Source organism: Phacochoerus africanus, chromosome 2 (genome assembly GCF_016906955.1).
Source record: "Phacochoerus africanus isolate WHEZ1 chromosome 2, ROS_Pafr_v1, whole genome shotgun sequence".
In the NCBI taxonomy this organism is placed as follows: Eukaryota; Metazoa; Chordata; class Mammalia; order Artiodactyla; family Suidae; genus Phacochoerus; species Phacochoerus africanus.
In genome coordinates this window covers 125222874-125247216 of record NC_062545.1, presented here as the reverse complement: position 1 = coordinate 125247216, position 24343 = coordinate 125222874, and the positions used below count along the sequence as shown (strand labels likewise).

Here is a 24343-nt window from a genome sequence, read left to right as displayed (position 1 = left end):
AAAAGTGTTTCTGAACTGACAGCCAAATGAATATCAAGAAAGAGGTTTATGATGTTCAGATGGCCAAAGATTAAATATCAAAGGATATTAATGCTACGCACCTGGTTGTGTTTTATAAATAAAACAGCTACTGAAAGGTTTAGTATTAACTTTTATATAGTTTCACATACAAATGAATTTTTTAATAGGCTATAAAGAATAAATGAAATGATAGTCACATACTCACCCAAACACATGGTTTGATCAGCATTTGTTTTAAAACCAGTGTGGCAAAGGCAGTAAAAGCTTCCAACTGTGTCAATACACTGTCCATGGCTGCATATATTGGGGATCTCTTGACATTCATTGCGATCTGTAGATAAAAAGCATGTTAAATGGAAACTTGGAAGACAAAAACAAAGTGAATAACTTCTAGGTATTGCTGTCAGGATTAATCCTAGCTCTAAACTAAGCCAGTAGAACAGACACTGACATATTTATTTTTGCCTCAAAATTGGTTAAAACTTACTCCTATTTATTGGGCATACTCAGAGGACATTAACATTAAACACGCAATGAAAAACAGGGGCAGTATCCAAAAAGTCCTCTGAAAGATGAGAAAACTTAGAAGTAGAATGGGGACAAGGGATCCAAGCTGGGAGAGCATCCATTTGATTACCTGCCTCAGCAGTATCCTAGACTGTAGAATTAATTATTTTGTCTAGTCAGGATTTGGTGCCTCCAATCTTGACCCCTTCCCTCTGGAAATTTAAACCAAAGTCTAACAGATCCCATTGCTAAGAGGTTTTCACAATGGACGACCTACACTGTCCTTTGTTCCAGTTTCACCTCATTATTTTGTCTCATTCCTGCAATCTTTTGTTCTATCTTACCCAAGAATTCCTCTCTACACATGGTTCCTTTCAGCATTTGACAATCCTAATGAAGTTTCATTCTTCCTATTCATATTCTTTCAAAAGGAAGCCCTCTCATCTTGCTCCTGACAGTTTTCAGGCTCTAAATCACAATTTGTATCAAGTGAATACTTATTGCTTTCCTGAAATCTTATTATCTGAGAGGCTGAATTCATTGCAGGAATCCACAAATTATATGATTATATGCCTATTTATGTCTCTAATTTTTTAAAGCTCTCAAGATTCTGTTTAGGGAAAATATAATTCAAAGAGCACGGTGTCATCCTGGTTTTCCTGTTGTCACAGAAGAAAACAAATAGGGAGTTCCCACTGTGGCTCGGTGGGTTAAGAACACAACATAGTGTCTAAAAGAATGGGGGTTCGATCCCTGGCCTCGCTCAGTGGCTTAAGGATCTGATGTGGCCAGAAGCTGTGGTGGAGGTTGCAGATGTGGTTCAGATCTAGTGTTGCTGTGGCTGTGGTGTAGGCTGGCAGGTACAGCTCTGATTCAACCCCTAGCCCGGGAACTTCCATGTGCCACAGATTCAGCCTTGAAAAAAAAGAAAGAAAGCAAATAGCAGAATGCCACCTTGGGTGTAGATGCTATAAAGTACCTGCTCTCAGTTAAATAACCCAAACTTGCCATTTGCCTGCCCTGTCAACTGAGAAGGCAGCAACTGGAAACAGGCTCTCTTTGCTGCACAGAGCAGCCATGCCCATGCAGGAAAAGAGTGCATCCCCTCTGTTCCATGTGCTCAGGCTGCCATCATCACAACTACTTCCTTCCAATTCACAGAACATTTAGAGTTGATGTATCACCATATCCTTTAAAAGTGGGACTGAGTATATCATGAAGAAGGGAAATGTGGATAGAGCAGCTTAGGAACTACAACTAGCCTATCCAGAAATGCTGGTGAGCAAATTATGATAATGCCCATTGGAGAAAATTGATTGCAAATGAGCAAGCAGCTCCCTGGGATGTGCAGAGGAAATTGATTTCCATTGCCAAGCTCCACGGAGGGAGGTGATTTCAAGGAAGGGTATCTCGTGGTGGTGGTGGTGGGGTGGTACCACAGTTGGCCCAAACCTTGGGCACCCTCGGGTAGTACTGAACCTACAAGAACTGGGCCTGTCTTATTTCTGGGACCCATGGGAATTGGAGGGCATTAAGAATGTTATTAAAAAGGGATTCTCAATTAGGAATTTTCTTTCCTATGTTGCCTATTTTCTGATGATTTTTTAAAAATAAGACTTGGATAATGTTCTGTTGGTGAAACAGAAAGATATAAGTCTAGAGAACTTAATTGTGAAGCTTACTTTGTCTTGAGACCAGAAAACTAGGTTTCTATAAGCACCAGGATTTAAACTCCTAGGAGATTATGTCTGAGGTTAAGAAAGGAGCTTTAAACAGGGGTTGCGGGGGGCAAGGGCAGGGAACATCCACAGAGTCAGTGGAGATGGAGGACACCATGAGGAAGTGGCTGGGAAGAAAATGTCTTTAGCTGGGCAAGACATTTCAGAATGGGCTACATTTGCTTTAACTATACAGCTTCCAAGATCAGACCAGCTTCCTGGGCTTAAACACCTAACTGTTCTCTCATACCTCTCAGTAATAATGTGGGTATTATGGCCAGCTGCTGGGATGAGGTACTTCTGAATGCAAATAAAGCTAGAATGATGAGAAGGATATTTTAGTTCTTTCCATCTTAAACACAGGAAGAGAGGAGCATTTTATAGTATGCCTGAAAAATGCCATATATGGGATGGTATTTAAAGACATTTTTAAATGTTTTTAAAGTAAGATAAAGATACTCTCAGAATGAAGTCTCTAGCCCTAGAGGCTGAATAGTTGCAAAACTCAAACTCAAGTACATTGCCTTTCTTGTGAGGATTTCAATGAATGAGGGAAATGGAGCTTTGGCCACAGGCAACACTCCCATATAGTACTTATCGCTGGTCGACACTTGATGAGTTCTGTTGTTAATGTTCTACAAGAAAATATGAGAGACCTTAAGCTCCAGCAGGCCCTGGTTGGACATCTTGTCTTGATGTATAAATAATTTGTCCCACTTCTTGCCTGAGCATGAAATGGTGTGAAATGACACGTTCTAGATTATCAGCAGTTCCTTATTTTGATTGGAATTACTTCACCCAGTTTCAAAGAAATATAAATTAAGAGCAAAATGCAGGGAAGTGGTGTGGATGCCAAGTTTCACGAGGTTATTGTGGCTCATATCAGAGACGTCCTCACTTTTCCTGCCTTGTTTTTTTTTTTTTTTTTTTTTTTTTAATACATGGATAACAACTGCTCTGTTGACAAAATGCTAAACACTTGCACATGTTCCTTTAAACCTGAAAAACAAGTCTGGATTCTCAAAGTGAGTTTTTGTTCTGCTCTTTCACCCTCTTCCCACCAAAGTCTCATAAAACAATACAAAATACCCTATGGAGAGCAGTGCACTTCCTACCACTTAATCACTGGTGGGCAAGGAAATCCAAGGAAAAACTGACCACGTTCCTTGGTGTTGTTTCATTCACAAATGCATAAAATATCCAGGAAACTCCTTGCGAAATGAACCGAAAAGCAAAATAACACATTCTTCCTGACCTCCTTGCTAAACATACAATGATTTATAACTAAAAGACTCAGATGAAAATTATTCTGTGGAATTACTTTGCTTCTGGGCTAAAACACCAGTGTTTTTATATGGATACCACTGATATAAGATAATCGTCCGATACTTAATAACGTTACCATCAATTTAAGTTGATAACTCACTCGTCTTTCTTATTTGTACCACATCCCTGACAAAAGTGAACAACAACAAAAATCTAACCTGTAGGAGATAGCTTTTCATTTTGCTGTAGCTGTCACAGCTAATAAAAGGCTATTAATGTTTGCTGCCCTCAGTTTTGTAAGATGTTGAGGAGAAAAAGTGATGCTGCTGGTTCTTTTTAGCTTGCCTTGTGCAGGTTAATCTGGCCCAGCTCAGGAAAGCTTTGCTATATAGATTTGGGGTATGTGGCTAGGACGGTAATAAAGTGAAAGGAAAAAAAGAATTTGTTTCTGAGCATTAGTTGGGAAGTGTGTGTGTGCACGCGCACGCGCGTATATGCATACGCATGTGTCCCTTTGTGGGAACGTGTGTTTGCAGCAGGGCAGCAGAGAGGCAAATTTGAAACATCCCATCTCTAAAGAGAGAAAAAAGCTGTGTTATTTCAACAAGTTTCCTTTTTTCCAGTTTAGTTATTGGAACCTAGCAATCCTAAATCTTAACTCATGGGTTCTTCAACCTAAGCACCTCGAAGAAAGCTGAGGATCTGCAACTTGATGGAGCTGGCCCACGGGGTGGGGGCGGGTGGTAGGGACTACTTGCCATTGCACTGGCCCGTAGAGGTGAAGCGGTAGCCGGGTTTGCAGTCACAGCGGTAGCTGCCCGCCGTGTTGATGCACTCTGCATTGCGTTGGCACACTGGGCCATTCTGGCACTCGTCGATATCTACAAGCAGGAGAGAACTAAGTGAGAACTAGAGCAGAATCTGGTGTCAAGTTGATGAAGCCTCTTGCACAACATGGATTTACAGTTTTTTATTTTGATGGGTTCTATCGAATACACAATGAAAGACAGGAAATTTATTTTCTAATTTTTCTGCTTTATAGAAACTTTTTGTAAGTGCAAATACCAGATTTATCACCACGTACGGGTTCTAATGATGTTAATGTCTAAAAAAAAGTTGGGAAACTCAGCTGCAGGGGCCAGGGCTTGACATGGGTAGAGACTAACATCCTAGGAAATCTTACATTTGCTCAATGCCTGGGATTTTTACGATTTACTCAAGGTGGTGAGGTCTGCGAGCATCTCTAACCTCAATGTACATATGAACCACTTAGGACCTTATTGAAGGGTGGATGCTGATTCAGCATGTCTGGGGAGTGGCTTGAGATTTTGTGTTTCCAATAGGCTCCCAAGTGATGCTGGTGCTCCTGGTCCACAGACAGTGCTTGGAGCCGCAGGGCTGCAGAAGCTCCTTCTTAAATCTCTTCACATGGCAGTCAACTCAAGGAGACTAAACATTTAGAGGCTGCACATAAAACCACTGAAAATAACCCAACCCTCACTATCAAAGGAAAGAATAAAACGGACATCGTGTACTCCTGAGTGGGGATTATGCTCAGGGGGTTGTCTATCTTTTAAAAATTTTAACAGCTACCTAATACAGTTCAAATTCATGGTATTGTAAATGTTACCACACAGTCTAGGTTATATCATGGGACCAAATACATGTTCCCTTCCCCTGCTCCTATAAGACATTCTAATTCAGTCTACACCCAGTAAAGGGAAGAGCCTGTAACCTAGGTGGGAGTCAGCTCTCAGCCCCTAGTACTGGGATTTTATGCAGAAATTGGCTCAGCCAAAGAAGTTCCTACAAGCAGGGGTTGGGGGGGGGGGATCCACCAACCAAGGCGTCCTGGGTGTGTGCTTTTGTGGCAGGAAAACCTCAGGACTATTTGAAGTCAGTGGGAGTTTCTAACATGGGGTGTGCCTTTGTGTGCAGCAGACACAGGAGCCCAGGGAGATCCAGCCTGCCCTGGGTTACAATGTATCCAGGACCCCACATCACCCTCTCCTGCCCTGCTCTCAATTAAGGGTGTATGGAAACACAGAAGGTAGCTTTTAGAAGTGGAGCATCTCTGTGACGCATCAGATGCCTGATTCTATGCATTCTTGGGGAGAGCAGACACATAGATGGTCCCTAAGTCATTTCTGGAATCTGTCCCAATTTCACTGTGGCTTATGCATGGACTAAATCAACCTTCCTTTTCTGACTCTGAGAGCTTAGAGTGTGCTGGGAAGCAGCTGACCTTCGACTAAACATTCACTCTGAAGATGGCTATCCTGTGAAATGGAAACCAAAAGTTGGGGCAACTGTAGGTTTTCAGTCTCACAGGTGACGCAAGGTCTAGGTTGACCTGGTGGTCATGGGTGGTCTTGCCTATGGGTTTTGGCCAACAGCGGCTGCTTCAGCAAATGTAAGTATTAAAGAGGTGCCTAGTTACAGTAACAGCTCTAAACAGAAAAGAAGGGGCAATGCCACAGGAGGTGGGGGGATCCTGAGGCACAGCCAACAAGTGGGAGATGGTGGCTGTGAGGAGACAGCCTCACCTAGCACTATAGCCCTGCTGGGGCTCCCTTCCTTCCCACATCATGCTTCCACCCCAGGCACCTGGTCCTTGACAGCCTCCCACACCACAGGGCCCCAGCCACAGCCCAAAATGACTCCTTAGGAAGGCACTCAGCATGGCTGTCACCCCATTCCCACTCCGCCACAGAACAGGCAGAGTGAGGAACACGTGCCAACTTGGCTGTAAGAACCGAAAGCCTGGTGAAGAGAATGAACAAGCATGAGCTCAGGGCTATAACTTCACTCATGGTCTATAAGCTGTCCCCAGTTTAGGAGATTTTTTTTTAACATTACAGTGTTGACCTACATGCTGTAAGGAACAATGAGCTTTTCTAACATGAACAAAAACTCTGCTAGAGGCCCTCGGTTGAAGTATTAAATAGAACACTATTCTAGCTATTATCCTAGGGGCCATGATACATTTAATAACCAGTAATGTCCCTTTTACAAAAACGTAAAAGCGCACTATCCTCCCCAGATGTTGGAAAAATACGAAGTGAGGTAAGGAATGCGCAGACTCACAGTACATACACATGGCAAGGGGAGGCAATTTGAAAATGAAAAAAGCACCATATGCACATGTGCCAACATTCTTCGTATAAAATCAAATTTGCTGTTCTTGCCATTTGGAATTCTCTCACGCATTTGAAATATTTGCATTAACCTTGTTTTCACTTGGGAGGAGCACAGTCTCCGTGTGGAAGAGAACACTGATTTTGAGATTCAGCTCGAGATGACTGCCCACCAGCCATGCTCACTTTCAAGCGACGTGACATGAAAGCCACCTATTGGACACACCCAGGATCTCAAGGCTTTTTCCTATCAGCTGGGAAATCTAACACATTGTGTCAGGGGGAGAGGCTGGGGAATGGACATCCTGCTTTTCCTACTGGGAGTTAGGGGATTTTTTTTTATTTTTATTTTTATTTTTTTTTAACATGAAATGTCTGTTAATCTACACCATGCCCTTCACTGCTGCTGGAATTTGCTGGAGTTTGTTTTCTGAAATTCCAAAGTCTGTGGGAGGGTGGGATGTGGCTCATTTCTGAATGGGACAGACTGCCAGAATCTCTTACCTTCACACACCAATAACTTGTCGTTATAGAAGAAGCCCACTGGACATTCACATCGGAAGCTGCCAACCATGTTGATACACACACCATTTTCACAGACCCCTGGGATCTCCCGGCATTCATCGATATCTAGGAACAGAGCAGGCACGTGTGAGGGATGGCACAGCACGTGGTCCTGTGCAGGGTAAACTGGAACTGAAGTCAGCTGCTTCCAACTCATTCCATGTAAGGTGTAAAGCTAAAGAAGAGAAACTGTGTGTGTGTGTTGGGGGGGAGCTTGGGGTGTTAGAACTGGGGGACGTCAATGAAAGCAAAGTGAAATAGCTAAACCACATGTGAGACACTCATGTGTCTCTCTGATTGACTGCCTATCTTTTTGGTTTTCTTTCAAAACACCAGCTTTGTTCAGGTAGGAGCCGTCTTTATACCCACTGGGCAACAGGCACTAACTACCTGCCAAGGATAGGTGGTCTCTCAACCCCAGGTGTGTGGTGGGGTTTGGCTGGAATGGGAAAGGAGAGCTGGCAAAGAACAGAGAAGGAGCCCATGGTCACAGCCAACTCTCATCTTTCAAATTCCATTTCAACACCCCTTTCCTTCACAGGGCTTTGGAAAGGAGGTTAAGTCAGGTCTGGGGATACAAGCCATTCCTGGGCTGGCTGTGAAGATGGAGCCAGCACTGCAGAAGGACTGTCAGTCTACTGTGGCTTCCCAAGACCTGGGGCTGGTGGCTACACCACAGTATGTTACCAACTCCTAGCATACTGTCTGACAAATGCATCAATTAAAATATATTCAGGAATTCCCGTCGTGGCTCAGCAGTAATGAACCTGACTAGTATCCATGAGGATGGAGGTCCGATCCCTAACCTTGCTCAGTGAGTTATGGATCCAGTGTTGCTGTGAGCTGCGTAGGTCACAGATATGGCTTGGATCTTCCATTGCTGTGGCTGTGGCACAGGCCAGCAGCTGTAGCTCCAATTCGACCCCTAGCCTGGGAATTTCCATATGCTATAGGTGTGACCCCCAAAAGACAAAAAAAAAAAAAAAAAAGGAAAGTATTCAATTAAGAACCAGTACCTGGAAGTGAGGCTAGTGAGCATTAAAACAGAACCAAAGTAGGCATGGGAGCAGAGCCAGGACCCAGGCTGCTAACATGCTGGCCAGCTGGTGAGGGAGCCATGGGCAAGTGTTTCCTCCTCACCAGCCTGGTGGGTCTGCTCTCTGTATGACCTGCTATGAAGTCCTGACCATTCAGTGTCCTCTAGGATAATGATCGTAACAGTGATTATAATAGTAGCAGCTCACTTGCTACATTCCTGGCATGTTTCTCCAGCATTCAACCTGGTTGTACTCACCAAATTGTGATCACAGCCATGCTGTGAGGTGGTTTCTAGGTACCCTGACTCTCCTCATGATGCAGATGATGGAGCTGAGCCCAAGTCAGAGGATGAAACTTGCCAAAGACCATAAAGCCAATAAGAGGCAGAGTCGGGACCTGATGCCAGGAATCCACTAACAGGCTCCCCTGCCTCCCTTATGCTTTTCCATATTACAGTCACACAATCGGTGCAAAACTATTATGGAAGTGCTTGTTATCCTAGAGAGTCCCTCTGCCAGCCCTGTGGCAGAGTTTCACAAAACACTTCAGGAGCTGGGAAGGGATGTAAATTCAATAGGTTTCTGTAAACTATTGTTGAGATATACTTTCCTTTACACATTAGAGTTTAGAGTCTCTGCATGGGGGTACTTTGTTTGCAGAAGCTGTAAGATAATGGCCATAGACTTAAGTGGAACCTAAAGCTTCTGTGGTTTCAGAAGACTCACACTCTAAAGCCAATCCATTTTAAAGGAGAAATTTGACAGACCATCGATTTACTGTTAGAACTTTTTCTAAAGGGTTTGATTTTGTTTGAAGACAAATTGATCTCTTTAATGGAAAAAAAAAAGTTTAGAGTTATCAAAGGGCATGTTGCTACTTTGAATACAAGTAATTATGTTTTTAGCTTTTTCACACATTTGTCATTCATATTCTTAAAAAGTTAGTCAAAGCAACATCACAACCACATACCTTCAGCATACAGCAAAATAAAGAAATAAATAAAATCAGGCATTCTTGTACTACATATATGGGTTAAAACATGAAGTATTATGTTCCCATTCATTTAAGTATAAGTGATGTATGATCAAGTTTAATAATAACAGGCTGGGTCAAATTTCTAGCCATTGTTAGGCATAAAATAGCAAGGGCATATATTAAAAATTAAAAATCATATTTTCTTTTCTGGATTCCATTTGAACTTTAACTGGGAGAAGTTTATATTTAAAGACAAGATTAATAAACTTGCTATAGTTTTAGCCCCATATGAATGGGTTCTATATGCCAACAATCCTCAAACCTTTCAGAAGGAGAGTATAAAGCTTAAATAAAACAAAGCTTCTCAGTCATCTAAATATTTTGTCATGCTGGAATTTGCTAACAATAAGTATACTGCTAACTATCACATTCCCAGTTTTTAAGAGCTAGAGGCAAAGCAAGCTGTGAGTCAGAACTGGATTCTGGTCCCAGCTCTGTTATTAATTAGCCAGGTGACCTCTGCTGAGTCCCTTCCCCTGTCTGGGCCTCTGTCCCCTCAAGTGTAAGGCAAGGTGTTTGGATTGGAGGATGTCTGAGGCTTTTCCAGCTTTATTAATGGACAATGTTAATGCTGTTTCGAGTCTTTGCCTGCTGCCAACCTTGGAGGCAGACTTCGCTGGGGTCCATGGTGAATCATTACTATTAAAGACCACTTATCCTCAGAATGGAGATTCTAAGGAGATGAAAAGATATGTTTTGAGAAGAGGAGAAACAAAGCAGCAAGGGCCAGGTGTTTCATGCCAATGTCATTTAGCAGTTTTTCTTTCCAAACCATGAAGTTTCTTTGGATGTTGACTAGACTGTGGAGCCATATGGATTTGGCACTGAGAGAGCTGAGCTGATTGCTGGACCAGACCCTTGTTTTCTCAAACAAGGTCACTGGAAAGGCTGATGTGGATTTCAGTTTATTTATTAGGAATAAGGTGGAACAAAGCAAGTGGGGCTGTGTGCTACTAGACACAATTGCTCAGAATTAAGAGGGGCATCTAAGGATCCATATAAATCACACTGGGGGACAACTCGAAGAATGTGACTGCTTTCCATCTACTTTTTGGTCATTTGGTTTTAAATCACAAAGGCACTGCTTCTGTTGGTTGAATGCTGTGCAGTACGTCTACATCTTGCATAAGCATCTCAAGCACTGCAGTGGTCTCTGTTCCAGTTGCCAGATGGGGCCTCTGATTGGAAAGATTTTTTTTGGCTGTGCCCACAGCTTGAAGAAGTTTCCAGGTCAGGGGTCAAACCTGCACCAGAGCAGCGACCTGAAATGCCGCAGTGATATAATACTGGATCCTTACCTTGCTGTGTCACCAGGGAACTCCAAAAATTTTTTTTTTTTTTTTTTTCCATTTCATATCTAAAAATCCCAGAGTAGATGACCTGAGGAGATTCCGTATAAGATAAAACTAATCCACCAAAACAGCTTTATGTGAACAACCTACATGTAAGGATTGATGTAGGTTGTCCTACTAAACTCATGTCTTAGACAGAAGGATTAGGAATTATAGTCAAATCAAATGTCAACTGGCCCTACTCCCAGAATCTCTCTCTTTGTTGATGCCTAGGGTTGGTTTAACTAAGCATGATTGTAACTTTGTGAGATTTCCAGTCCCCTTAATCATGACCAACAAATGCTGCTGCCAATTAGGAGGAGCTACATGGGGTGTCTGTACAGTTTGTTTCAAACTAAGAATCAAGAGTTTAAACAAAGCTAAATGGCACTGTGAAATGATTTTTCCTTCTAACAAAAAAAAAAAAAGGAAATTGAGAAAATAATGGTATATACTTCCTTTTCTTAACACAGAGGAAGAGACAAAAAGTTCCAATAATGGCACTATAACTCACCAACAGGTAAGCCGGTATAAATGTCGATGACGAAGCCTGGCCTTTGACTTCCACAGAGTGTAGCAAATTCATCTGCAGTGATTGAACAAAGGTGGGGTTAGCGGGGTGGGAATGGGGGGGTCAGCAAAGAGGAATGATAAGGCTGAATGAAATTACTTGTGAACATTCATGAAAGGTGATGATCTATATTCTAAGCATTTAAAATAAATAAATCTGAAAATTCCTGCAGATGGGGTAACCTTGGCCTAAGACCAGCACCAAAGGAGAAGTGACCTCCTGTTGACACAATAATGAGGCAGAAGCAGAGGTCTCTACATCACATGCCACTCATTTATATGAGTTTGCCTGTAGGAATTTGGGTTTCTATAAGGATGTTGTTCAGCTCTGAACCCAGCAGCTGGCACAAGTGCCTTTCTCTACTCTGCATTAAGGGATCTAGGATTTAAAGAAAGCATACAAAAGTCATCTCCTTGGTAGATTTGGGGAGACCATGGCAAATCTAGTCAAGTTCTTGACATCAGGTCTATTAAAGACTAACTTAGGTCAAACAACCAAATTACCTCATTCCTTCAATTTTTGGTGCTGGACTTCTTTTGTTGCAACTCTCTTGTTTGCTGTTGCTCCCACCCCTGGCCCTCTATCTTTCTCTCCCTCACCTGAATGCATCAAAGTTGATAATAAAGGATGCACCAGATGCCATATGTGGTCCCTTTTAAGTCTGAGATTCTCTAATTCCAGATCATGAGTGTAACTGATATGGCATGGTATCAGTTTAAGCTCAAGATAGCCACTACATTAGGGTTCAAACCTATGAAAATTAGTGAAAGCTTTCTTGAAGCAATTAGAATACTTCAAAATATTTCAAGTTTTTCTCCTAATGCTTTATTTCCTTAATCTATGAGTGTCTACTTCCAAGAAGCATCATGCCAATTCCATTGACCATCCAGACAAATTTCAGGGACTCTTAAAATGTGTGCAAACTGCATAGCTAATGAAAAGCCATGACTAGATTTGGCCAATAGTCAACACAAAGAAGAAATCTTGCATTTTATATTAAGAGTATGCAGATTCTTAAAACTCAGACTGATATTTCTGAAAGTAAATGACAGTCTTTACCAGGGATCTCCAAAGTGGTCTTCAGGGGAAGGCACATGATCCATTAAGATAAAAAAGAAAGTACTAGGGCCTCTATTTTTGTAAAATCTAATTTAAAAATAATATTTTACAATGTACAGTTTATGAAAATAATGCATTTTTCAATATAATTGAAAACAAATACAGAAAGACATACACATATATTTTATTTGTAAATATATACACCAAACGTGTATAACCTCCAGGTTTTTTTAATAACAGGTATGTATGATCAAAAGATTTGAAGGCCATTGGCCAAGATCAGGGGTCTGCAAATCTTTTTCTTTTTCTTTTGTCTTTTATTCTGCCACACTGGAGGCACATGGAAGTTCCCAGGCTAGGGACTGAATTGGAGCTACAGCTGCCAGCTACTCCACAGCCACAGCAACTAGGATCCAAGCTGTGACTTTGACCTACACCACAGTTCACAGCAATGTGGGATCCTTAACCCACTGAGCAAGGTCAGGGATCTAACCTGTGTCCTCATGAATACTAGTCGGGTTTGTTACCACTGAGTCACAACAGGAACTCCCTGCAAATTTTTTCTTAATGGGCCAAAAAGTAAATATTTTAGGTTTTGCAGGCTGTGCAGTCTCTGTTAAAACTATTCAACTATTTCATGAAAGCAACCATAGATGATATGTAAATAAATTAGTGGGGCTGTATTCTAATAAAACTGTTTTTACTAAAATTGGAAGTTCATAAATATTATTCCTTTGATTTTTTTTCCAACCATTTAAAAATGTCAAAATCATTCTTAGCTTGAGGCCTTACAAAAATAGGAGGCAGGCTGGATTTGGCCCACAGGCTCTAGTTTGCCAACCCCTGTACTAATGACATCCTGCAGAGTGGAGATAACTTGTAAGTCTAGGTGGTGGTTATTATACTATTTCTGGAGTAAACAATGGATGAAAAAATAATCTTCTGTTTCATGCACCAGACAATAAATTTAGTATTATACCTATCACTATGGAGAATGGAGTAGGTTCTATATAATTCTCCAATCAATACTTTGCAGGGTAGTTCACTTGATTTAAATTGTAACATTAGTAATGACGTCAACATGATCTATATCATCCACTGTATAAGAATGGTGCACCAAAGTGTTTGCTTCATTTACTCTTAGGAGGTAGGTTAGACTTTTTTTTTCCCGAATAACATTATAAAGATTTTTCTCTATGAGGATATGAGAAAAATTACTCTCAGATACCAATATCAAAGAGTTGTGCTTTCCTCTAGTGTTGAATTCATTTTGTGGTGATTGAGACTCAGACTTAACCACGTCTTTCTTTTTATATGAGCTGCCAGGTTTTGAGCCCAAGTTATTGCTCATCACTGGCAAGTGCGTAGGAATTCCCAGCTTGGATCTTGTAATTACCCTTGCTCTAAGTTTCTTACCCTTGCTTGCCATTTGCCTTAGGCCTTCTCATATCACATGTGCATCTTTTTGGGCCACCTTGAATTCTTTTTGGAACCAGATTTGTCATACATAAGTAAAAATCATAGGAATATGGCTTGCTTATTTGTCATATCACTTGGCCCAATGTTTCCAGACATTGAGTTACCTGGCGAACTCCAGAACAGTGATAATGATGTTAATATTTCTGTGATACTCTGAGCCTCTAAATCTGGTGAATAAACTAGTATATAAATTAGAAAGCATAGTCTGTGACTCAATTTTCAGCTAAAAGGACCAGGATCCACAGGGAATTTCAACATTTGTCTTTGTGAGCTAATCTTTTCTTATGAAGATAAGCAAAGCACCTTTTTTTCCCCTTGTTGAGATTCATTTCCCCAACCATTCATGGGCACCGTATCAAGAAATCTCTTTTTGGTAACAGTGAAACTCAAACCCACCTGTGCTTGGGATGGGACACTGTTCGCAAGGCTTGTTCCAGGCCCGGCCAATGTTGTAGGAACAACAGCACATCTTCTTGGTCATATTGAACAATAGCTCTCCGTCACAGGTCTGGTTGTCGGCGTAATAGTTCCTGTAGCACAAACTTCTCCTCATATCTAGAAGAAAGAAGGAAGGAAGGGGCTGGGAATGCCACGAAGAACTCATGACAGGGAGATTCTATGAAGATACTTGGGGCATGAGTTCCTTTTTTTAAAAAAAATAATTTATTGCAGTATTCTGTCACTTTCTGCTGTACAGCAAAATGACCCAGTCATATACATACATTCTTTTTCTCATACTATCTTCTATCATGTTCTATCCAATCTTTTGTAATTTGACTTCCATAAGGGCAGGAAAAGCCTACTCTTGCGCAACTCTCCATCTCCCTGTGCTGCTCCAAGGACGAGGACTCTGAGAAATATATTCCCCAGTATTTTGTGCTACAGAACTAAGTCATTATGTAGCTGCAGTATGAATAAACTTTACACGACATTCCACCCAGTCTCCTAGTAACAATTCTCCACTGCTATTTGGCAATGATTTTCTCATTTCCGACTCATGATGTTTTAATACTGTAGGTCAGTGTTGTAAATATAATTGTATAAAGATACACCCAAAGTCAAACAAAAGAAGTACTATTAAACCTTTGTTTGGGATTTTCCAACATTACATTTTAAAGAAAACTCCCAACCACCCACACGAGGTGGTGCAAAAAGGCCAAGCTTATGGTTTACAGGAGAGGAGGCTCTCACGGTAAAAGGAGGGCAGCCCTCACTCTGATGAGTAACATGACACTGAGAGCTAACTGCTGGGCCTGGAAGCTCTTTTTCTCTTTGCAGATGAAGACTAAACCCGTATTATAAAGCAGAGCTTGGACTTACCCATGCAATTATTCCCCCCATTCACTTGCATGTAGTCTGGAGGGCAAATACAGGTGTAGTTGCCAACCGTGTTGTAACAGGTCCCTGGACCACAGATTCCGGGAGTTTCACATTCATTCACATCTGGAACCCGAAGAGAAAGTGGCATGTGAACATGGAAACCTGACTCTTTGCAGTAGCCTGTTTTTTTTTTGTTTTGTATTTGTTTGTTTGTTGCTTTTTAGGGCCTCACTTGCAGCATATGGAAGTTCCCAGGCCAAAGGTTGAATCAGAGCTGCAGCTGCTGGCGTACACCACAGCCACGCCAAAATCCTTAACCCTCTGAGCAAGGTCAGGGATAGAACCCACATCCTTATGGATACTACTCATGTTTGTATCTGCTAAGCTACAGTGGGAACACTGGGAATGACCTGGTATTTAGTGTCAATATAAATGCTAACAGTAGAGGAGAAAATCCACAGGACACTTGGCAATCCGGATAAGAAAAAATGGATGTTGAGTTCATCAGTGCCCTTAGTCTGTGCTAATTTCTGCATTTTCATGAACCAAGATTTTGGAAAAGGAAATTTTGCCTTCTGATAGGAGTTCCTAATAAATGAGTCCATGGCATATCCTAACACATGCCATGATGGAAATGTAGAGAAATGATAAATCTCAAATATTTCCAAAAGCCAACTATATACTTCATATGTTCACAAAATCTCAGGAAGGATATGATATATCCTGAGGGCAGCCAAAACTGGCTTCATGAATCTGCATTGGTAATTCAGCACAGAAGTAGGCATATCATGCCTCCCTCACCATTTTCAAACCTAGAGGTTGATTCTAATTTTTGTTAACTCCATGAGTTTTAAGCTGTGTCACATACATTGTGATGTTTGAATAATACTCAACAAGTTGGTCACTGCCAAGGTCACCTAATAAGCACTTTGGAGAACCAGAGGAGTATTTCTCCTCCAGGATATAAGGAAGTCTTTTCCCTAATCAATTGCGTTATTCCTGCATGTAGATGAAAACCACTTCCCCACGCTGATCAATGGTCCACCTGCTCAGAAAGCTAACAGTGGTCAGAATTCTCCATCTTTCCAGTAATGCAGGATGAACAGGTGTCATCTCTTACATCACAAAACCAAAGGGACTGCATTTGAAGGAAGTTCATTTACACTCAGTACAAAAGACATGTGTAAAGGACAAGAAGAAGAGTAGCTCAGAACTGCCCAGAATATAGACGCTACTGAAATGAGACCTATGATACTGTAATAAAGATGTCTTTTCTGAAGAGCATGGAAAATTCTTTGTAGGCATAAATGGCGCTATGGCTCAACACAACAAAGCACCATTCTTCTCAGGAAAAGCAGAGAATTTCAGGGGTACTGGAGATAGGCGAGCTGCCACATGATGGGCATATTTACCTGGCCATGTTCACATCTAGACCATTGTGCTTTATTGCTAAAGTCTCGGCTTTCCTGGTGACTGACTATATGCTGGTTTTTGAGGTCAGTTCATAGCTGAAAGAACTCAACATCCTAGAAGGGCCACACTTACCATCACACACTCGGGTATCTTCATTCAAGTAGTAGCCTGTGGGACAGCGGCACTGGAAACTGCCAAAGGTGTTGATACATTTCCCGCCTTGGCACAACCCTGGGAGCTCCTGGCACTCATCAATATCTATCAAAAAGAGAACAATGGCATTTCCTCAGTGTTGTAAATAAACCCACAAAGTTCAAAAGGTGCACACTTTAAAATAAAGCAAACAGAGTTACCTTCCAATATAACAGTGATAGGGTTGGGTCGAAAACCTTCTCCTCCAGGACAAAGAATTTTGTACTCGGCTATGGAAGCAAAAAAAAGAAAAAAGAAAAAAAAATGAACCCTTTTGAATCTAAATTTCTAGAAACAGTAGCCTCCAGAGAAAGACATATCCAATTGAAAATACTCATTTTCAGGAATCTTTAGCAGTTACCCCACCCAATTCAAACAAGTTAACATCTTTGTGTGTGCCTGTCTCTTCAAATGGCTTTTTCTTTTTCTTTTTTGGAACCACTTTATTTTTTATTTTATTTTATTTTTTTGAGTGAAATACTTAGATGACAGAATTAACAGGGGGAATCAAAAGACATTAGGAGAAGCTGGTTTTGGCAACCAGGGAAAATCACTTCTGCCATCAGTAGAAACAGAGTGGCAGGAAAGCTTTCTGGTCCTGAAGGAGAGAAGAGGGATGGGAACCAAGAAAGAATAGCTTTTCCTAAGGCTCCTTTTGGAAAGGATTTGGGAGATAAACTGACTAATCCAATTAAGGAAAGCTGTGATTCCCAGATTCAGAGACTGAGGGCAGTGGCCACACATAGAAAAAGACGTTTTAGTAAATCACTCAAAAACACTTCTTTCAGGGCCACGACCCAGCGGTGTGATCCATACAGAACAGGGGATGAGGATGATCCTAACCTGCCGCATCATCCTAAGAAGCAGCTATAAGAATCAGTCTTTTCATAATCATCATGGTCTTTCCAAATCTGATCATCCCTCTTTTGGCTTTCTGAAACTATTAGGTTTACACGCATAAATGTATGTATGTACATATTCCAGTTCTAGCTCTGATTCAGTTTGAGGTAGGGTAGACCTCTACTGCTTGGCTAGTTGTGATGACTCAATAGAACCGACTCCCTCTCCCCAAACCAAACACCTTGGTTTGATTCTTTCAACATCAATGAAATTAACAATCCTCCTCTTTTATCTCCTCCTCTTTCTACAATCATCCATTCTTTCCAAGTGCCCTCTTTCATGTCACATCTTTCTTTCAAGCTCCAATTTAAAAATGCACCATGTAATCACCACCCTCTGCCAGTCAGAACTGGCTTCCCTTTCTGAAGAGAGGAGAAGAGGAGGTGTCTGCCAAGCAGGCATCCCTGGGCTGAGTGCTTTACACACATGATTTCATTTAATCCTGTGAGGCATTTTATGAATGAGGAAACGGGCTTGCTGAGTAACTTCCCCAAAGTTACACTGGTGGTAAGTGACAGAATCCAAATGGGAACCAGGTATGCTCTTTCCACCACTCATGGCACCTAGTCTGCCCTGCCTTCTTCCCTCATTGGTGTCTATGTGAAATTATAGCTTTCATGTTTAGGTCAAATTGCTAGACTGCATACTCCTAGAGGGCAGAATCGGGTCATTAGACTAGAATTATCCGTGCAGCATCACCTTTGCACACCCAAAACACATACTCTAGGTACTCAACAAGTAATTTTAGAAAAAGTGCATAAATGAGTTGTCAGTAAGGAAAGAATCAGTATCTATCCCAATATACCCTGTATGCAGCAGCCACTGGCCTTTGCATATGAAGCTGCATCTGACTCTGAATCATAATATAGCACCCACTTAGAAAATGGAAAGCCTTTTATTTTTTTAGAAGACTTATGATTTATGTCCTTAACATTACATTCTAAAGCTTTCTTTAAACTCATACCATAAGAATGGAGTAAACTTCCATTTCATGTTTGCTTAACTAATTGATTCTTTTTCACCCAGAGACACTCCAGTCTATCCTAGAGCTTCTAAAACTAGCCCACAAATGAGAAGAGAGGTCAATGCGTCTCAATATGATATAAGTACTAAGCCTGGAAAATCATCTCTCTCTCTCTCTCTCTCTCTCTCTCTTTTTTTTTTTTTTAGGGCCGCTCTTGCAGCATATGGAGGTTCCCAGGCTGGGGCTGAATTAGAGCTGCAGCTGCCAGCCTATACCACAGCCATAGCAATGCCAGATCTGAGCCACATCTGTGACCTACACCACAGTTCACGGTAATGCCAGATCCTTAACCCACCGAGCAAGACCAGGGACTGAACCTGGATCTTCATGGATACTAGTCAGATTCATTTCCACTGAGCCACAAGGGGAACTCCTAGAAAATCATCTTTAAAGTATTTCTATTGGCCTTTCACTCAGGTAGAAGTGAGATATTACCTGCCCCACCAGACCTTTCAGTGCAAGCCAACTGGGGACACTTTCTTACTCCCAAGAGGGAGTGCAGTTTCTCAACAGGGCTGAAAGGATTAATCCCCCTACCCTGACTGAAAAGCAGAGACCAGTGGTAGCTCCCACCCTCTGTGGCTTCTATTCTCTGGAGCTAGAAAGGAGAAGTGTACTGAACTGGAATAGTAATAAATAGGAAGATGTCCACTTACACGTGTTTACGGGAGGGCACTGCTCACAGGGAGTTCCCCAGGCTTTACCCAGAGAACAGCAGCAGGAAGCCTTGGAAACACCAACTCCAATTTCATTGCTACAGGCTGTATCTCCATTGTCTCCTCGAGGTCGAACATCCAAATAGCAATTTCCAGAGCGGGTATCTGTTTACCATACACACACAAAAGTGTCAGGCAAATTCTTCTGATGTCAGTGTTGAAAAATCAAACCTCTTCAGAGACTTTTAAAAACCACAGTTTACTAAGAAACTAAAAAGTTGCCTAACACATATACTGGAATTTACCAGGAGAAAAACACACACACACACACACACACACACACACACACACACACACGGTATAAACCAGATTTAGGAAATGTTTAAATTTTTATATTATTACTTGTTTAAAATGCAAGAATGCAAAGTTGAATGTTGCTTTTAAAAATAACAAAAGTATGTTTCTTTGAAAAGTTTGTAAGATCTTACCAACACAGCCAACTCGAGTTGGATTCAGCTCAAAATCGGGTGGACAGTCACAGGTATAGCTGCCTGGAGTGTTGACACAGTTTCCACTGATACACGTGGTTGGATCCAGACATTCATTAACATCTAAAACCAAACAGCAAGGGACAGAGTTATCCCCCAACCAGTGGGGGGCAGGCGTCACCATAAAATGGTAGTGCCAAATCTAGGGCTCCCAGCTAGAATTTTTAAGTTACTAGTTATAATTACCCCTAGCAATATAGTCTTCCACTTTTGAAATAAACCCCCTCAGGAAGGAAATATGTCATAGGCTTTGGTCTTTTTCCCCTGGAACATATTTAGCATACAAATTTGTCATCAGGAGAAAATATAACTTTGGAACTCGGAAAAATATTCCAGTGAAGGTAACTGAAAGCAAAACATTACTGTGACCTCGGTCAACCAAAAATTCAGACACAGGTTTTAAGAAAATATATTTAATATGTGCAGCTTGTTATTTTATCAAATTAGAGCAAGATGTCCCAGGGAGCCCTCAGGAGCGGGCGACTTCTGCTGCTTCCCCTGCCGGGCGTGCTGGCCCCGGGCCGGGCCGGTGCAGCTGAGCACAAGCGCAGACGCCTGCGAGAGGCTTAGCCTGTTCCTTCAAGCCAGCTCAGAGACTATCTCCCATCACCCATGCTCAGGAAAATATTTCCCTTTCAGTTTCTATTCTAAAAACATGTGCAGAATTCTAAATATCAAGGACATGCGTTATAACAAGTTCCATGCGTGTGCAATCCTTTTGTCTACTTTGAATACTTGCGAAATATTCAAGAACAGACAAGCTGACTCAGAGAGGAGTGAGAAAGGAAGCAGGAGGATCCCTTCCTTGGGTCCTAGAGCTCAGACCTCTGACCCTCCTGGAGGTTCCATCACAGAGAATTCTTTGGCTCTAATTGAATGTGAACTTTCAGGGACAGTGCAGAAATCAGGGTAGGGGGGAATGATGCTGGTGGTGATTCGGGGCAGTGAAGAGAGGGCTTGGACCACGGAGAGGCAACTTCCTGTGGTGTGCTAGAGGCCAGCTTGGTGTCATAACAATTTTTAAGAAAAAACCAAGAGAAGAATGTGTACCTGGGAAAGAATATCTTAGTCCAAACCAATCTGGGGGAGATGGTGGTGGTGGTCATAATTCGAGAGTCGCTGAGTTAAGGTTTGTCTGGGCAGTTGGAAAAATTAGGCTTTTCCTGAACTCTTGAGCCCATACAAAATGGAACTTGTTTCCTTAGTATCCTTGAACAGAAGGGGAGACTAGGATGGAGAAATGAAAACGACTCTCTAAGTCTGAACTCAGAGCCAAAGTGAATCAGGGGATGGTCGATCTACAGAGAACCTACAGCTTTTCTAACTTTTTTCTTATATTCCTGGAGAGCGCTTTACTTTAGCAAAAAGTGATGGGAACACACTAGAAATGGGTAGCTGAATTCTATGCACCATGTTCTCTGGTAACCACCAACAGGCCAGGGCTAGGAAGGAGTGAGTGTCTCAGTAGAGAAGCGGAGGGGGAAACCCATGATCCCAGGGCACGGCTCCCAAAAGGAAACCCTCTGAAAATGCACCCAAGAAGAAAGGCATGTGGCAAGCCCGGCACATGCCTCTGCAGCCATGAGTTCAATCCTAAGGCTGATACCTCTGCTCCTTCAACCCTCTTTGACTCTTTCCTCTGCATCCTCACGTGTACTCAGTTCCAGGTCTGAGGAAATGGAGGCTGTGATCCATAATGCTGCCTCCCTGCTTTGCTTTTGTGACTCTGTGGCTATCCTTGTGTGGTCCTCGGATGCACCTGGGAGCAGGTTTCCACACCAACGGACGCCTTACCTGTGCAGTTCCCGCCACTTCTGTCCAATTCATAGCCGATCTCACACTCACAGCGGAACAGGCCGGGGAGGTTGTGGCAAGTTCCAAAGACACAGATGTTTGGAAGAGAGCACTCATCAATATCTTGGGGAAGGAAGAAAAGGGGAGATATTATTTTTTTTGGCTAAAGAAGCTGCCTAATGTAATTAGGCAAATGATGTTATTATTAAGAACCTGAAAACTATCTTCTATCACCCGTGGTCCTTCTCCAATAGACTTTTATTAGATGTTTTGTCACCTATAAGAAAGTCTCCCAGGTGAGAACTTAACTCTTCTTAGCCCCATTACACACAAAGCAGTGGGCTGAGCATTTCATGTATATGACCTCGTTTCTGGTGTTTCACATAGGTCCACATGGCTTTTGTAAATTTAGAGCCAAACAAGCCACCTATACTAAATTCTTTGGCTGTTCTTATCCATACATAAATTGTTTTTGCTGTAAGTTAAAATGTTAAGAACCTCAAAGGTTTTGTGGTAACTTCATCATCAGTTTTACAGTCTTTGCACTCCTAGTGCTATGGTGTGTGTTTGCAATTGTTGATGGAGATCTAGAAATGGCAGATGCTCTTCCCAGGCCTCGCGCTTGTAGAATTGACACACAGGCACATTTTCAGCCTTGAGATTGGACTGGCTTTAAATAGCCATGCACACTCTGCCCGTGATGTTTAATATATTGAGAACAAGCAAACAAACAAAACTTTCCATGATAGCATGAAAGGGAAGCAAAACTTTCAGTGTGCCTATTTGTGTTCCCAGAGGTGGCACTGTACCTGTTTTCGTTGGATGGTCACAGCAACAAAAGTAAACCACACACTAGGCACATGATCAAGCGCATAATATAGTTTCTTGCCTCACAGGAATTTTGTATCAAACTTTGCCTATTTAATATAAACTGTATAAAGAACATCCAGTGGTCCCATAACAAAGAAGAATATTTCCGTAGAACTATAGGAGGGAATTAGTATACACATCATAGCTAAAGATGGGTTCTGAGTTAATGCCCTATTAACTAGCAACAACTATTTGTTAGGACATTAATTGGGGTCTTGTTTAAACCTCTACTGTCCATCGTTATCATGTGTTTATTTCTATTGAAATCTTTTCAGTGCACTGTGGTCACTAATTCCTCTCAATGAGGGATAATGTGCTTAAATTTGACAAGTGTGGGTAAAGAGAAGAATCTTGTGTTTCCCAGGGGTATCCATCCTCGGCCAGCAGGCTCTTGGGACTCTTCCTATTTGATCCAACTCTTTGAAAAGACGGAGCCTTATGCTGAGAGACATCACAACACAGAGCATTATCCCCACTGAACAAATTTGCAAAAGACTGTTCCATGCTCATATATATTAGATATTTAGAGACCAGGTAAGACATACTTGGGCCATTATTCTACCTATGGACAAAACTGTCTGCTCTGCTGTTATTTTAAAGGTTTGATTTCTAAAAACTCAACCATAGCAGAAATTTAAAAATTATGTTTCCATGTTTAAAGAGAATCCTTCACCATCAGGGCACCAGTGCTTGGAGTTCTTCCTCCCCAGCAATGGGGGTGAATACGCTACACTGGGTTGGTTATCCTCATTCTCTTATGACAAACGGGTGTACCCTTGTAAGCCATCTGGCAAAGGCTGGATGTGCAGCTTTTTTCTGCACAAAGAGAAATGGTCCAGCAGGAGACCTAATCCCTTCACAAACTGAACTGACCAGGTTAGATGGTCAAGTCACACTTCAGTGTAAAAACACCCAAACAAAGACCCTATCAGGAATGTTTACATAACCTGATCTCATCAGGCCCTGCAAGGCCCCTCAGCTTCCCCCTCAGTTACTTACCTTCACAGGCTTTCCTGTCAGGACTGGGCACAAAGCCCATGTCACATTCACAGCGGTATCCTCCTGGAGCGTTTAGGCACTGGCCATTGCCACACAGATTCAGGTTCTCAGAGCATTCATCCAGATCTACAGCCAAGAAGGAAAGCAAGTTACTCTTCCTTCATTAAGAGCTTGCTGATTTCTCGCATCCAACGGTTCTTAACATTTTCAACTTCTTAAGGGTTGTGGTGTTTCATCATTTCTCCTCTATACATTTAAACTCATTTTTCTCTCTTGGATATTAATATTGAATATTTAGTGAACCTGAGGTTCAGATATGGGATCTTAAATGCTAAATTTTCTCCCACAATGTAAAATGGGTAATAAATCAAATGGATCATTCACACTAAAGCTTCTGCAAGCAGGGTCATCAATATGAGACACTTCCATGACAGGAAGTAACATGGCCTGGTTTGTACCTGTTTCTCAGGCTTCAGGCTCAGCTCAGGTGGGCAGCAAATGACCCAGAATAGCAATTATAGAAGAGACCACAAATTCCTACCTGCTTAAACTCTTCTGCTTTTTGCTAATAATCACAAGCATTAACTAGGAAACACATGAACCATATTTGCCTGATACATGAAACTCAGTATTTTCTAAAAAGCAATGAGAGGCTTATGATGACAAAGTTTCACTGAGTTAAAAACAGTTTCAAATATGATGACATATTTAGTGAGTTAAAAAAAATTCCAGGTAAATCACTTAATGGCCCCTAGCCTCTTTTATATTTAAATGACTTCTTGTGAGCAGAGTGCTCAGGATAAATTAATGCTTCAAGTCATAAAAGCAGCTATGCTACCTGATGACCAATGAGAAATGAACCTCAATATCTGATTTAATACCAAAGCCCTGACTTAAAAAG

General features: G+C 41.7%; 1 protein-coding gene across 1 annotated transcript in view; it reads right to left on the bottom strand.

The window, feature by feature from the left end:
- FBN1 (fibrillin 1) overlaps nt 1–24343 on the bottom strand; it is a 258301-nt gene that overhangs the window by 42875 nt on the left and 191083 nt on the right. The window contains exons 35-46 of the mRNA XM_047766424.1: nt 23443–23568; nt 21574–21696; nt 19720–19842; nt 19232–19396; nt 16813–16881; nt 16592–16717; nt 15047–15169; nt 14123–14281; nt 11132–11203; nt 7154–7279; nt 4271–4393; nt 227–352 (exon numbers count right to left, since the gene is read on the bottom strand). Of these exons, the coding sequence (XP_047622380.1) occupies nt 227–352; nt 4271–4393; nt 7154–7279; nt 11132–11203; nt 14123–14281; nt 15047–15169; nt 16592–16717; nt 16813–16881; nt 19232–19396; nt 19720–19842; nt 21574–21696; nt 23443–23568 (1461 nt within the window). The remainder of the gene's footprint in view (nt 1–226; nt 353–4270; nt 4394–7153; nt 7280–11131; nt 11204–14122; nt 14282–15046; nt 15170–16591; nt 16718–16812; nt 16882–19231; nt 19397–19719; nt 19843–21573; nt 21697–23442; nt 23569–24343) is intronic.